At 37.6% G+C, this 16,753-nt stretch overlaps 1 protein-coding gene across 4 annotated transcripts in view; it reads right to left on the bottom strand.

Moving 5' to 3' along the window:
• The window catches only part of tnksa (tankyrase, TRF1-interacting ankyrin-related ADP-ribose polymerase a), a 103,438-nt gene that overhangs the window by 54,768 nt on the left and 31,917 nt on the right, over positions 1-16,753 (bottom strand). For all 4 annotated transcript variants that reach the window (XM_051877698.1, XM_051877696.1, XM_051877697.1 and 1 more), the window contains 2 exons: positions 10,963-10,999; positions 9,044-9,119 (listed from right to left, as the gene is read on the bottom strand). In XM_051877698.1, the coding sequence (XP_051733658.1) occupies positions 9,044-9,119; positions 10,963-10,999 (113 nt within the window). The remainder of the gene's footprint in view (positions 1-9,043; positions 9,120-10,962; positions 11,000-16,753) is intronic.

Raw genomic sequence — 16,753 nt, 5'->3', positions numbered from 1 at the left:
TGGTCACACTTTTCTTATGTGGGTTTTGCAAATATTTAACCAATGAAATGTACTAAAAAGAACTTGTGTTGAACCTCGTGTCTTCATTGGACCCTACAAACAGTCTGTAAAACCTCAACTCCACCCTGCCTCTATTGTGAATGAAGTGCCACACCCAGTTTGGACCGCATCCAGTTTATCTACTTGTTTGCAATGCAAGGGTAAATAAAGAATCGGTTCTTTGAATAAGGACAGTGTTTTCTTTTACTCAATAAACACTATATATAGTATCTCACAGAAGTGAGTACACCCCTCACATTTTTGTAAATATTTTATTATATCTTTTCATGTGACAACACTGAAGAAATGACAATTTGCTACAATGTAAAGTAGTGAGTGTACAGCTTTTATAACAGTGTAAATTTGCTGTCCTCTCAAAATAACTCAACACACAGCCATTAATGTCTAAACCGAAGGCCACAAAAGTGAGTACACCCCTAAGTAAAAATGACCAAATTGGGCCCAATTAGCCATTTTCTCTCCCCTGTGTCATGTGACTCGCTAGTGTCACAAGGTCTCAGGTGTGAATGGGGAGCAGGTGTGTTAAATTTGGTGTTATCGCTCTCACTCTCTCATACTGGTCACTGGAAGTTCAACATGGCAAAGAACTCTCACTTCTGTGAGATACTGTACATAAAGTCTAATGATTTAGTCGAGTCATAGCCAGTACTGTCTTAAATTGCCTTTGCATAGCCCTTTGTCTTTAATAACATAATATTTTGGCCGAATGACAGAAAAAACTAAGCGTCCATATAGCTACAATAAACTTTATAACCTGTAAGCTGAAAAAAAAACATAATATGATGCACTTCTTCAGAAGCGGCTGTTCTAATGACAGACAAAACATGTATGTCTAAAATTTTCTGAAATTCACTGCTCTATTTGAGCTTGATTTTGGTAAAATAATAATGTTATGACTTGAAATTGATAATATTATGATTTATATGCAGGTGTCTGACCATATATAAAGCCACAATATCAACTCTGACAACACAGTGTTTAATTGTTTAAAAAAATAGTGTTTTTTCCATTTTCTGAAAAGTAGCGTTTATGGAGATATGAGGTTTCCACCCGACAGCGATGATATAAAAAACATCATTATATGGGTTTTGCAGAATTTTAGGTTAGTAGATGATGACAATTTTAATTTTTGAGTGAACTGTCCCTTTAAATGGGCTGCCATATTTAAACATTACCATTTGAGATTAATAAAATATGTCTAACGCAAGCAAGCAAGCAAGCCACTGATGCACTGCTGTGGATTAATGCAATAACACCAAAAATATTAAATGAATTTAATTAATAAGATTAATTATATAATTAAAATGAATTATTTTAATTTGTTGAAATCTCTAATTTAAATAATAAATGAGTAAAAGAGACACTTGAGAGTGGATTGTGGCAGTAAATCTTAACAATCGCTGTTTTATGAGACCTCTTTAATCTGCAATAAATTGAAGAAAAGAACTGTCAGGACCTTTACCTCCTACGCAGCAAGAAGACATTGTGGAAAAACTGAAAATAGAATACCCTGAGGAAATCTGTACATAGTAAGCAGAGCTAAGTAGTAAAAATATTCAGATAAATAAAGACAACATTAAAAATAAGCCTTATTTTATATGGTTTGTATTACACGCAACAAATCAACAAAGAATCAAAAAAATGAAACAGCAAGGTTGAGGATGACAAATCTTTTAAATTGTTTCAAACAGAATGACTACACTGTAAAAAAAAAAATAATTATAATTTCAACGTTTATAGGAATACATTTTAAAAGAAAATGCTATTTCAGTTTTCTACTTCAAAATATCACATTTAATTCATTTTGTTACTTGCCGTTTATTTGCAATTATGAACTTTACTATAAATTTCTCATCAACTAGTAGGGCCATTTTTTTCCAGTGTATGGACTAACATCCCCTCTGGACAGCTGACTTGTCAGATTGCGACTAAATCTCACTGACATGAGGCTGGCTTTCACATTTGCAAAAATCATTGATTTTGCAGTGATCTTGATTCAGTGTAGCACAGCGAACACACGGCAATGCATATATTTAGCAACCCATAAGAAATCACAGCGCATGAGACAGCCCATCAAATAAGAAAACAGGAAGCCCTAATTTTCACAGCATGAGACCAGAGACGAGCTTTCAATATATCACTGTTGGTACAACTTTGAAGCTTCTAAAATTGGTCAACATCAAAACACTAACAACAGCAATACATGAGAAAGATGAATGTGAGGTAATTTGCAGGATGCTGAGAGAGATGTCAGTCTGTGTGACTAAGGCTGAAATGAGATTGAACCAGTGGAGAGGCTAGCATGCTCCCCCATCATCACCTCTCATTAGGATAGATGTTGGAAATGGTAGAAGCCTCTAGGTTCATGCTGTTATACTTAATAGATGTGGTAGAATAACCAAGCACAGCCCATTACAATTCAGTTTCAGATTTGCCTGTTAAGATTTGAACTATGTGAAATGCAAAAAAGGCATGGGTCACACTTTAGATTAGGGTCCAATTCTCACTATTAACTAAGACTTTCGCCCCAAACACCTAATTACTGCTTATTAATAGTTAGTAAGGTAGTTGTTAAGTTCAGATATTGGGTAGGATTAAGGAATGCAGAATATGGTCATGCAGAATAAGGTATTAATATGTGCTTTATAAGTATTAATAAACAGCCAATATCCTATACGCATGCTAATAAGCAACAAGTTAATAGTGAAAATTGGACCCTAAACTAAAGTGTTACCAAGACATGTAACAAAGCATGAGAGCTGTACATATTTAATTGAAGCAATGTTTACTTGAAGCCATTTTATTTATATTTAACTGTAATAACTTAAAGGGTCAGTTCACCCAAAAATTAAATTTCTGTCATTAATTACTCATCCTCATGTCGTTCCAAATCCGTAAGATCTGAGAAGTAAACATGGAAGCGCTGCACTGCGTCAATTGCGTAGGAGACTGACAGGGAAGAGAAGAAACTGTTGAATAAAATTGTTATTTTTGTTTTGTTTTTGCATACAAAAAGTATTCTCATCGCTTCATAACATTAAGGTTGAACCACTGTAGTCACGTTGACTATTTTAACAATGTCTTTACTACTTCTCTGGACCTTGAATGTGGTCATTTCATTGCTTTCTATGGGAGATAAAAAACCTCTCTGATTTCATCAAAAATATCTTAATTTGTGTTCTGAAGATGAACGAAGGTCTTGCGGGTTTGGAACGACATGAGGGTGAATAATTAATTAAAATAAATTTTATTTTTGGGCCTTTAATAACCCTAACCCTTTAATAAAGCATTTTAATATAATAATCACTATTGACATTGCTGTGGTCTTGAAATTGGTATCATGAGAAAATCACTTGTATTTGTAATGACTAATTAAATATTGCTGTCGTGGCAACCTTATTCCATACAATACAAGATGTGTGTGCTTTCTGCTAGGGAACATGGGAAGGGAAAAACAACAACTAAATCAATATTACTTTATGAATGATGTGTCCTGTATAATCTAAAATCCCCAGAGAGGTGAAGTGTGTGGAAAACAGCAAGCAATAAATTGAGGGCCCAAGGCCATCTGTTACAGGATCCAGGGATGAGAGCGTGATGGCCACTGAGGCAAACATATAATTATGAAATGAAAAGTGGTTCACTTGTAATGGAGAGCGGGTGAAAGTGAGTCAGGCTATTGCCGTCAACACAAAGTTGCTCGTATTCGAGAACAGCGGTAGATATAATGTTGAATGGAGATATCTTGGCTAATTAAAGCTCAGTGGGAAGGAAGTCTACAATATTCTCATGCTCCTGTCAGAATATCAAAGCATTATGCATGACAAAGACAACTGTGGTAAAGCACCATGTAGTGTAAGAACGGACAATATGCTGCAGCGGACCAGGTGGACCTCCCTCACCAGCATATGGCGTTTTCGCTTACAGATAACACAAGGGCTATGTTTCTATCCTCAGTAAAATCAAAAAATACAAATTCAACTTACTCGATTGGTTGTGCAGCTTGAAAGAACTGTGACAAAAGCTCTATAAAATGAAAATGTAGCACTGAGGACAGTGTTATCAACACAAACATCCCACTTTTAGAAACAAGAGGTGGACAAAGCCATTCACTAAATCTTGTGTTTGCTGCAAATATTTACGTTGGGTAGCAGGAAGAAAAGGCAATAAATATCAGTGAAAGATGCCTAATATTATATTAATACTAGAATTCTTCTCATGTCTGACACCACCTCTGAAAATACAAATACTAAATGTATATGAATTGCGAGGTGGCCATTTTTAAAAGCATTTATAAAACGGTTCCTGTCCTTGATTCTGAGTGGTCAATAGCTGTGTTTTTTTCACAATAAAACACGGCTTCACCCAAAGGTTCTGTGTATCACTACACAACACCCTTAGCAACCTACTCTTAGCAATGTAAACTGTATGTTCTCAATTGATATTGTTCATTGAAGCTTACTGTATTATGTAGAAGAGTATTGTGAGAAAGAGATCAATTGAGCAAGTTTATTACCTGCATTCAGATTTAGCATTTTCCTTCAGGTCAGTCCTATGTTCATAATAAAAAATATGTTTAAATGTCCGATTTATTATCTTGTCCTTTTAACAGTTAAGGGGTTTTCCCATGACTGACAGCGCTAGTCAAAGCATTTGTCAGTTGCGTCTTGTTCCGTGTTCACAACAGTCCAGTCTTTTCAATGTAAAAGTTTACGCTACTGACTGACACACTCATAAAGTCAGTCTTTGTTGCCATGCTGCAATGGTGTAATAATGTAACTTCTGTTGCTGTTCACGGTCAGGGACTATTTTTTCCGGCGGAAGGAAGGCTTTTAGTGACAGTTTACTTCATGAAAGTTGCACTGATACATATTTTTGCCTTTAATATTTGTATTGTGTGGTAACCGTTTTATAAAAGCAATAAGGTACTCGAGGCTTAGTGCTGTATCGTGAATAAGTCACGGCTGAAGGGGTTGTGACAAAAATCACTTTCTACATAACAGAGCAGAAGAAACTGAAATATTCCGAATTATTTTGTTGACGACTTACATATTTATATATCAGTATTTAGATATATTTTTACTATATCAACATATGGCTTAATGCATGTAAAGTATACTAAAATGGACTCATCGAAAAATGAACAGACAGTAATGACAGTATTGGTTGTGCTAAAATATGTTGTGAACAGCCTCAAATTAACCTAATCGCTACACGCTTAGCTAAAAAATAAAGTATTTACCGATCGAAAACAGCAATACAAACCAAGCCGTCACGTTATCTGAACCAATACACCCCCAGTTATTACAGAACATGGAGCATAAACATAAAATACTGTTTGGCGCAGAGATGTGTGGACAGAAGACCAAGGAAGTGATTTTCAGTCTGAGCGCAGAATACATAATTCAACCATATGTGGGATTGGCGGTGGTCCAGCCGAAATCTGCTCAGAGTTACAGGACGGGGGTGTTTTGTGGAGGAAGGCTCTGTCTCTAAACAGCACTGGCGGTCGCTGTAAGTCAAATCACTTTTCACGGTTGAGACTAGAGTATCAGGTGGATGAAATTGGCTATGAAATTAAACGGACAGAGCTCTAAATAACACACTTCCGAGAATCTCTCAAGGTCTTTCTCTTCACTGTGTAGCAGCGAAGATGAAGAATAAAACGAGGTAACTAGACAAGAGGGAAAACTTTGTCTGTGGATCTACAAAAGAAGGTATTCTCTGATTAAATCAAACAAAGTATTCAGGCTTTGCCAGCCTGCCATGCTCCATTCTTCCTGTGCAGTTTTTCTACATCTAATAAAGCTGCGTGTGCTCCAAAGGGTTGCATTCAGAGGCAAAAAAGCAACAAAAGGCAGAAGAGTGGCATCTCCGCGATTCAGGCAGAAGCTGCTATTGACATTACCTTAGACTGATCTTCATATATGGGAGTGCAAAACAGCCAACTAAAGCAGATGGACCCAGAAAGAGCATTTTTTCATTAAGACCAAAAGAGCTAAAGATTATCCCGGGAATAATGCACACACCAGCTCTTTGTGCTTGAATAAGCATTATCGTGGTGATTGTAAAATTCTTCCACATCATGAAACAAAATCTATTAAACATGAAATACAATGCCAATCTATTCTCTGAGTGGGTTGAATCCCTTGAGATTCATTCAAGAGCTAATACAGATCACATGTATCTAAATACTATAATCCCTTTATTAATGATGGCATCTCACATAGAAACTCTCTGTCAAATAACTAAGCATCAGACTTTGTTAGAGGTCTGCTAATACAGACAGGCGAGATATGGGCCCTTGGGTCGATAAAAGCCAATCTCAGGTACATCCTCAGTGAGCCTTTACTCCACTCACCTGTTTTAAAATGAATAGAGACCTTGTTAAACAAGTTCAGGGATGAATTTCAATCTAAGGATTTTTTTTTTTTTTTTTTTTTTTTTAAATTGAGGATGCTTAGCACAGTGTGAAATGGCCGACATTCTGATCAAAAGGACAAAATTTATGTTGTGACATAAATTTTGCAAAATAAACGTCAGCAAGCAGCACTGGGATATCGGTTTTTTAAAATGCGCAGTGCTGCATGGCATTAAAATGTCTGGGAAAAAAGTCGGGAGCTGTCTGGACATTTTTTACAGAGGAACTAGAAAAAAGTAATCTCTCAAATGAGATGTTTATACACTGAAAAAAATAATAATATATATATATTTCCTTCAGGTCAGTCCTATGTTCATAATAAATCTGTTTAAATGTCCAATGTATTATCTTGTCCTTTTAACAGTTAAGGGGTTTTTCCGTGACTGACAGCGCTAGTCAAAGCATTTGTCAGTTGCGTCTTGTTCTGTGTTCACAACAATTCAGTCTTTTCAATGTAAAAGTCTTCGCTACTGGGTGACACACTCATAAAGACAGTCTTTGATGCCATCTAATGCCGTAATAATGTAACTTCTGTTGCTGTTCACAGTCGGGGACTATTTTTTTCTGGCGGAAGGAAGGCTTTTAGTGACAGTTTACTTCATGAAAGTTGCATTGATACATATTTCTGGCTTTAATATTTGTATTGTGTGGTTACAGTTTTATAAAAGCAATAAGGTACTTGAGGCTAGTGCTGTATCGTGAATAAGTCACAGCTGAAGGGGTTGCAACGCCCTTCAGCCGTGACTTATTCACCATACAGCATAGCCTCTCGTACCTTATTGCTTACGTATGTAACTGTAGTTGGTCTATTTAGAATTATGTTTGGGGCCATATTGTAGTTTTTAAGCATTACAAAAAAATTTGTTACACTGATGTAAAATAAATAGATACGTAAAACATTTTTCATTTAAAAAGCCAAATCATACATTTATGCCTTTAAGAGAATTAGTACCTAACATAAAAAAGTAGCAATTTCTTTAAAATTAATTAATAAAATTACTTAGCAAATCATCACAGCATCCTTTAAAATGCTTCTATATACAGCAATCTAAAATTATTGTTGCCACATTCAAAATACATTCAAAATCAGTTGAATGGGAGAATCATTATGTAATAAAGCACCAATCTTTGTTAAACACTTTTCAGAAATGATGTCACACACAGTGCATTTGAGCTGAGAGTGCATGTCTGCAGCCAGGCTTTTCTCAAAATGTTTACAAAAGCAGAGAAAAAAAACATTTTGGTTAGCACGCTCGGGAAATCAGTCAATATTCAATAAATATGCATGAGGACTACATGCAGAAGCGGCTGAGAGTAATTCCTCTAAATCAAGCCCTTGATCTCACTGAGAGATTAGGACAGTTCTGCAACCATTTCACTGCTCCTATCTTGTCCTCAGTGACAAATATTGATGGAGAAGTCGTTGTACACAGTCTAACATGTGCTGCTGACAAAATTCATACAAGTATTGTTTAAAATAGCTATATCAGACAAAAAACTGAATAAAAAAAGCTCAATTTAAAGCTCATGTTCTAGACTACAATTCACACTTGCTGCAAGTAAGCTGCAGTATATCTTCGTAAAAAACCTGAGGGTTTGCTTTAATCTTGGAACCGAATGCAAGCAGTATTTCTTTGAACCTAAAACTCCCTGATAAATGAAATGTTGAGCCCTGAATTTCATGCACAACAACAACAGCAAACACTAGCCTAATTAAATGGCAGTTACACATAAATTACTTTAAAATTACTTTAAATAGTTATGTACTTTCGAATATGAACCAAAAGTGATGCTTTATAGCTTCAGCCTTAAACCCAACCCTCCAAATTCACTTTTACTTGTAATTTGATGATGATGACAATGGTGATGATGACATATTGAACTTATTTTCGAATACAAAATTAGCTCACTGAACGCAAGGTGAAGTGAAAAATGCAGCATTTTTCACAATGAAGCTTAGTCATGGAAGACACCATTTTAATTAAATATTCAAATAAAGGCATGTCTCACCAGTCGACTTGAAACGATTATATTTTGGTTGGAACTATAATTTTCAACAGGATGGAAGCAGTGTTAGTGTCACTAGTGAAACGATTTTGTTAATGAAATATATAAACTAATGTAACTTGGAAAAACTCAATCTAAACTAAAATACATTTTCATGACTGCAAAACTACTTACAGAAAGTATTCTTGGGTTTTATTTTTAGACTATATTAACTAAACCTAAAATACTGAAACGAGGGGGAAAAGCTAACACAAATTGAACAAATTGAAAATAATTGAACAAACTAATAAATTGAAAACTATAATAACCTTGGGCATCAGTTGACTGAGACTAGCGTAACTAACTCTGCTGAGAGATATTGTGTGTGAACCGATTTTCCTGATGTTTATGACTGAAATCAGCTAAAAAAACCCAGCTTGTTTTCATTCATGTAAAATGAAATATGGCCCCTACCTTGACTTAATTTTGGAAGTTTGTCAGAAGGAGAATATTAACAGCTCTATTGAGTATTCACATACAGTGGTCAAACGTTAATGGTGCAGTGAATGTTCTTACCTTACGACCATCGCTGGCATGGCAGTTGACGTTTAACGGCGTAAGCAGGGCCATGAGCTTCTCTTCATTTCCGCTCCTGAAGCAAATTTGCAGTTTTTAAAGAACAATGGGGAACAGTAAAAAAGAACAAGCTAACATTGAATTTCACAGAGAAGATGAGGAGTGAAGGAGTAAAGGATAAAAGGAAAGATGGGGGAGTAAAAGCCATAGTCAAGAAAGGAGGAGCATGTAACAGCATATATTGGTGATTTACTTTATGGAACAAAGAAGAAACCCGACAGTGTACCTTCAATAAAAAAATGTATACATGCATAGGAGTGGATAACCTATATAATGGTTCTGCCATAATCGGACTGAGCAGTGGCCTAGAGCTCCAGGCAGCAGCCTGGAGAGGTTTGACTCATCAGCACCTGCCAACGACTTTTACGTCTCGCCAGCACCATGAGCTGCACCACAGTGCTGGATTTGACAGGCCTGCCATGGCTATGGCCAAAACCTCATGCCATCTGGGGCTAGAGAGATGGGCCTGATCCCACTCTAATCAAAATGTGAACAATGGCAAGGAGACATATTAGCTGCCGAACCGTGTGGCCGTGCTCATGTGCAGGAACATGTCAACATCAAGTGTTCCATCTTTGGAAACTGTCCGGGACTTGCAGGCATGCAAAAACTATTCTATGACAAAAGCAGACTTGAGTTGGCTTGTTCTAAAAAAACTGACATACAGGAGTTTTCCTGCAGGTCAAGCCTTGCCAAAATCTTGCATAAACAGTAGAGTTTGTTCCTCTCCAGTTGCACTGGTATCCTCCTGCCAGTAACTACAGATAACTGATTTCAGTGAACAACAACATAAGTTCCTTCATTTAAATGCATACTCTGCCACCAACATGGAAAAACAGGACTGGCTGGGAGATTACAACTGGGAAGAGAGGCTGAAGAATGGGAGGGTGTCATCAATCTTCTTGATGCGTTTGCAGATGCATCCCGGTCTTCGGGAGATTACCACTAAGAAGAGCGCAGGCCATAAGTCAAACCTGACTTTCTTGCCAATTGTTTGTCTGTCTATCTACTTCGCCCATCTTCCATTTTGCAAGTCTCTACAAACATTTCTCAATTTATAGGGTTACTCTTGGCATCTTCACAAGGTGGGGCAGAGATCAACTTAATTCCACAGCAATGAAGCCCCCTGTGATCATACGTGTTCCTAACAATCTTTCTTCCTAATGTTGGAGAGAATTACAAGGCCTTTGTAGTTCCTTTCTCTCTTGATCAATAAAACAACAAGAGTCCTGATTTGTATCCATGCTGCGGGCTGCGCCTGAAGGCAGGGGTATTGGGGGGGGGGGGGCAAAGCCAATGGAGATGTAGACCAGAGTATGAAAAGGAACATCTTTTCTTTGTGACGAAGGCGGTGACTGCTGGGATTGCTGACATATCAAGTGTTTAAAAAGGCAGTCTTGTTTCTCCATGGCTAGGTGTCCTATGGTGACAATCAGGTGTTTAGTGAAATGGAGTTTCCCCTGACAACAGGTAGGATGTGAAGTTTTATGTCTCTTTCAGATCATCCTCCTCCTCTGGTTTCACCTGCAGCACTCGGAAACCAATTAAAACCGAATTCGCCACATGGAATAAAGCATTCAGCCCATGGCATGCAGCTAAATGGAAACTCTCGGGCTGTCCTCTGTGCAGGAAGTGGGCTCCTTCAGGCCATCACATGTACGTATGAAAATGAATCCACTGAGTCAGACATTCCCGGCCCTGATGGCACCTTCTCCGACACATGCCTTAATTCATATCCATGTGCACCGACAAAAGAAAAACAGTGTCTATGGAAACAGCACAAAGGAGGGAGGAAGACAACGGAATCATGGGAGAGTGGGAAATGAGATGAGGATGAGGTTGAGAAGGCATGTACTCACCTCGCAGCTTCCAAGAGTTCGTCCTTCTTGTATTCACCTAAGTGATTACAAAAAATCATGGTGTCAGAGGCAAACAGGATGAAGGACGTACAGCAGCAGCAAGAAGCCAGAGTAACTAAGGAGCAGCGGACCGCCGGCAGCCCCACACAGACACACTCAAACACACACGCACACAGGCATCAGTGCACCAATGCTGCCTTGCTTTTCTCTCGTTCTCTGCCTGACTCTCTCTTCTGGTGGTGGCGTCGCCGCTGAGCGCCAACCCCTCTCGCCTGATGAAACAGTGACGTTGAGCAGATTGTGGACGCGGCATCAGCAGTGTCTTGGATACGGCGGACGAACTGACGCATATCCCTGCTCACTCCACAAATTAAATGGCTCTCTTTCTCAGGCAGAAAGACAGCACACACATACACATATACAAACACACACGCCCCTCCCCTTGAATACAGTGAGCCCGATGATACTTCCCCTCCACTGTCAATTTTATGTTTGTATAGGAGGAGCCGTTACCGTGATAACACAAGATAAGAGAAAGGGGGGAAATATGTAATAAACAAAAGTAGCCCGCCCCGCTCTCTCCCCCCCCACCCACAATACCCAGCCTCTCAGCCAATCAGAGAGACACAACTAATTCAGCTGTGATTCCTCCCCACCCCCACATGTGCTTGCTCTCTCTCTACCGAGGCTTGTGGAGACAAGAGAAGTGAGGAATAAGGGGGGAGGATGCAAAAAGACAGGGCGAAAGAAGGAGGGAGCGGAAAAAGCAGCAGAAAGGCATGTGAAAATGTTATGGAGAGATGGATATCGTGACATATGGGCTGCATGCAGGGGGGTGTTTGAACAACAAAATGACTAAAACAAAATGCTTCGAGTGGGGCTTGTTTGGCGTTTTGGTTGCAGTCGCAAACAAAAGGCTGTAAATCATGAAGTGGAGAAGGATGATAATAAAGCAGAAAAAGGCATGTCTGGAAGACTCGTGCTCGGCAGGCCATCAGTTGCATTTTCTCACCGAGAGGGAGGCCAAGCTCTGAGCCTGACGTCCCCCCTACTGAGAGATCCTAATGGAGTGCAGTGCACAAAACACAAAAACAAACATACATAGAGTCTAAAATTCTGATTTTGCGAATGGTAGGCTATGAATATTCTTACTGTCCATTAAACTATATTTTGCATAGTTTTTATAAACAACATATATTTCTGTCCACATGACAGTGGCACTATTAAGTACGTTTTCCCTTATATATTAATGGCAAACTGATTTGTTGGCATTTAGACCTTGGATCCTGATCACACATAACCTCTAAACTAGAAAAAAAATATACTGTCACTCTGTAAAACTGCAACAAAAACACAATGATACATTAGGATTTTGTTCCTCATATATTTGTTTTTGTGGCTAAATGAGGAATATTCCATACAGGTGTCACAACAAAGAAAATTTGGAGAGAAAAAAAAAAAAAAGAAAGAAAATTCCGGTACGAACACAAACCATGTCAAATATTTTCTTTAGCAGAAGCTATGCCTTTTATTTGAACCCCAGGTAACATTTAACAACAAGGTTAAATTCAACAATTAGTTAAAGGGTTAGTTCACCCAAAAATTGAATTTCTGGACCTTAAATGTGGTCATTTCGTTGCTTTCTATGGAGGATAAAAAAAAACCTCTCGGATTCCATCAAAAATATCTTAATTTGTGTTCCGAAGATGAACAAATGTCTCACGAGTTTGGAACAACTTGAGTACTTAATGACAGAAATTCCCTTTTTGGGTGAACTAACACTTTAATGAATCAAGTATCATGAATTAACAACAAACAACACTTTTAAAGTATTTATTAATGTGTTAAATGTTAATTTCCACATATAATAATACATTTCAAAGTGTAAAAATGTATATTAGCTAATGGGTAACTGAGAAACATGAATTAACAATAACCAACAGTTCACTGATACTTACCATTAACAGATTTATGGATGTTGTTAATTGTTAGTTCACAATACCTAATGCATGAACTAATGTTAACAAATAGAACCTTTTAAATCAGCAAGGAGCAGATTATCATTTTAGTAGGCTGACTTAGACTTTGCAATATTGCATTTCCTATTAAAATTATTGATTACTGGGGCGCAACTTTTATTTATTCAGAAGCGTGCATTTGGTGTTTGGCAAGTGTTAATTCTAGATGGGAGGATGAGAGGTGGTTAGCCACCCCAGCAAAACAGTTCTAAAGACCCACTTGGTGTCTGACTGTTGATTTGCATAAATCAATCGCAAAACCGGAAATAGACTAAACGACCCAAGTTATAGAGCGTGTTTAATGGATATCATATATTTCACTGTGTTACAATCTAAAGCACAGCATGAGAGATTGGAGATGACAATGCTTGACTATGGCAAAATGATCCGGGAGTGAAATCCTGTCACGTCCTGGTCTGGTACTTTCTCTGGTAGTTTTTCTTGCTTAGTCAGTATTAAACCACTGAATGCCCCGGGACAAATTACCTTCAGAGCGATAAATGACATTATTGACAAGAAGGAGAGCTTTAAGAAAAAAGAGAGAGAGAGAGAGAGAGAGAGAAAAGAAAACACCACAGATGGTGAAGCAAAAAATATCACGACTTCAGAGACTATTAACGAGCTGCCTGCCAAGTTTAGCAATCTTTCATAACAGCATCAGAGAGACTATTAGTCTAGTCGTACTGTTGCAGTCAGATTTCAGATGCTCTCTCTGCATGAAAAAGATGCATGTTTACCCAAAAGCTAAAAGGAAAAAATTAACAATAAAAAATGAACTAGATTTATACATTATTCTGAAGTACATGCAAATAGTGCAAAACTCACTGGCATGACACTGGAGTTGGACTGACATTCTCAGTAGGGTGTCGTGTGTTGTTGCTAGGATGCTGCTGGGCAGTTGCTAACTGCCCCAAGTCAAAGGAGCCCACCCTCTATCACCTCTCTATGATATCTCCAAGATATTCTTACTCCTACATATATGTGCGACTAAAGAATGATTAAAGAGCATAGTTTTCAAAATTACTTACATTTCTATAGGGACATACTTTAAAATAAAGAGAACCACAACGAATATAGAAATTTGGCTGTAGCATCAAACACTCACTTATACAAAACAACCCTGACTCAGATTTAATGCCAAATACGAGGGATTTCAATACTGAGGATATGCAGAGCTGAAAGAACCAGCAATAATCCAGTAGTCTCATAACACTAATGGAACCTGCACTTTGAGAATGACTTACTGTTTTTATGTTTGGGGTCCCAGAGACCACACTGATATATAAGTATATAACAATAGGAGTAATTCCTCTGATGTTCCTAGGAGTAATTTCTGTGATGTTCCTCTGATCTAATCAAAACCCAGTAGGCAAATGTTACTGAAATGCTATGCCTCTGTTTTACCACTCAGAAATGTGAGAGTTCAAAACATACACTAAAAAAAAAAATCTTTTAATTGGTAAATCGTAAGAAAGAAATGAATACTTTTAATTGGCAGTCAAATATTCTATTTCAAATAAATGCTTTCATTTGATCAAAGAATCCTGATCACAGTTTCCACAAAAATATTCAATAGCAGGACTGTTTTCAACATTGATTATAATATGAAATGTTCCTTGAGCAGCAAATCAGCATATTAGAATGATTTCTGAAGGATCATGTGACTCTGAAGACTGGAGTAATGATGCTGAAAATTCAGCTTTGCCATCACAGGAATAAATAAAATTATAAATGTACTGTATTAAAATAGAAAACAGTTATTCACAATATTACTGTTTTTACTGTATTTTTTATCAAATAAATGAAACAAAAAGGTTTCTTTTTTAAAAAACATTGAAAAAAAAAAAAAAAAAAAAATCTCACCGACCCCAAACTTCTGATCTGTAGTGCAAGCAGCGCAGCATTTTATATGGAGGACGTGCATGAAGCGAGTTTAAAATTTTGTTTATAATCAGTTCTCATATGATTATTAAAAGAAGTGTCAACCTAATTACTTAACATTAATGTATAGTTTTCAACTACAAACGGCAAATTACTTTAAAAATCCTAATAAAATCCAATAAAATTCATTTTAAAAAAACCTAAAACCAAAAATGTTGTGATGACAAACAGAATATGGTTCATGTAAAAGTCATTGAAGGATTTATCTGTTGTTTTTTATCTGTCTATCCCTTCAGGATGTGCACAAATGATCATTTCCTCCCTCTTCAAACACCACCACTGAAGCAAGGCCTAATCGCCTCTCCGACTGAACTGTGAGTACATCGGTTGCTTGAATTTCAGTATATTTTTTGTGTGGGTGGGTGTGAGAGCAACAACTCAAAGTAAACATGCGCAGCCCGAGGACAAATGACCTGCCTTTGATTTCCGGGCCGACACACTGATAAAGTACACTTGGCAAACTGATAGAGTGCACTTCAGTCTCTTGCTGTGAAGGAAGTTGTTTGTGTGGTGCACGACTGTGAGTGAGGAAAGGTTAGGGGGAACTGGCATGTGTGGTCAGGGTGACTGGACCCCTGCCTAGCTGGCTCAAAGAAAGAGGATTTAACGGGACGGGTCGGTGGTGTTGCATCGTAAAGGTGTTCTCCTGCAAAATCCTAGGGCTCCTTAAAGGGATAGTTCACCCAAAAATGAAAATTTAATGTTTATCTGCTTACCCCTAGGGCATCCACTGCCTTGCGCATCCGGTTGGTGAGGTCTGAACGCGCTCTGACAACGGAAGTGATGTCTCGCACTCATTTAAGTATAGGAGCGAGACATCACTTCCGTTGTCAGAGCGCGTTCAGACCTCACCAACCGGATGCGCAAGGCAGTTGAACATAGTGGTATATTAGAGGTAAAAAATTATATAAATACTGTTCGGTTTCTCACACAAACCAATCGTTTCGTGACTTAGGACATCAATCTGTCGTCACGAGCCACAGGGTTTAATTAGGATTTGTTTGTGCCTATTTTTTTATTTTTTTTTATTCTCATAGATGGTGTTACCGTTTCAATGCATTATATGACTGTTGGAGTTAAAAATCATCATTTGTGTTCTATTGAAGAAACAAAGTCACCTACATCTTGGATGCCATGGGGGTAAGCAGATAAACATCAAATTTTCATTTTTGGGTGAACTATCCCTTTAACAGACACACTTTTGCGGAGATATGATGGGAAATGAAGGGCAAATCCTGTTTGCTGCGCCACACAATTTTCTTTCTGGAGCCAAAATAAACATTGGGAGATTAGCTTAATTTCCTCTTCCTACACCGTGGTTGTCAGCACACGTGTTTCGTAAACACATAACTAACACTGGTTTTCTTTTTTGGAGGGAAAAAAAACCAAAACAATGTTAAATGATTTTCTGAATGTTTCTGTGATACCTTTAGCTGTTATATGCAAAAAAAAAAAAAAAAAAAAAAAAAAAAAAAATACACCCCACTTCATGGCATCATTAAGACGTTTAACGTCTTTTGCAACAAGATTGCCTACGTGTGTCATGCAGTTATCTAAAATGCAACCATATTTCACAAAAAAATGCAACCATATTCTGCTGCATTAATCCATGAAATTAATTCCGCCCACTTAATTATTCAAAGGCAACACTGAACCAGCCACTGAACTATCTAACACATTTGTACAAACATACTGTCAGACAAAGATACAGCTGTGATATAAAATAATTTCCCTTCAACGTTTAAAATTTTTCAATGCTTTTTTCCGCTTAAAATTTGCATTGCATAGATTTTTTTCTCCATTCATCTCATTCTAACAAGCTTCTGAGCTGT

Source organism: Ctenopharyngodon idella, chromosome 21 (genome assembly GCF_019924925.1).
Source record: "Ctenopharyngodon idella isolate HZGC_01 chromosome 21, HZGC01, whole genome shotgun sequence".
NCBI lineage: Eukaryota > Metazoa > Chordata > Actinopteri > Cypriniformes > Xenocyprididae > Ctenopharyngodon > Ctenopharyngodon idella.
This window is presented reverse-complemented; position numbering and strand designations above follow the sequence as displayed.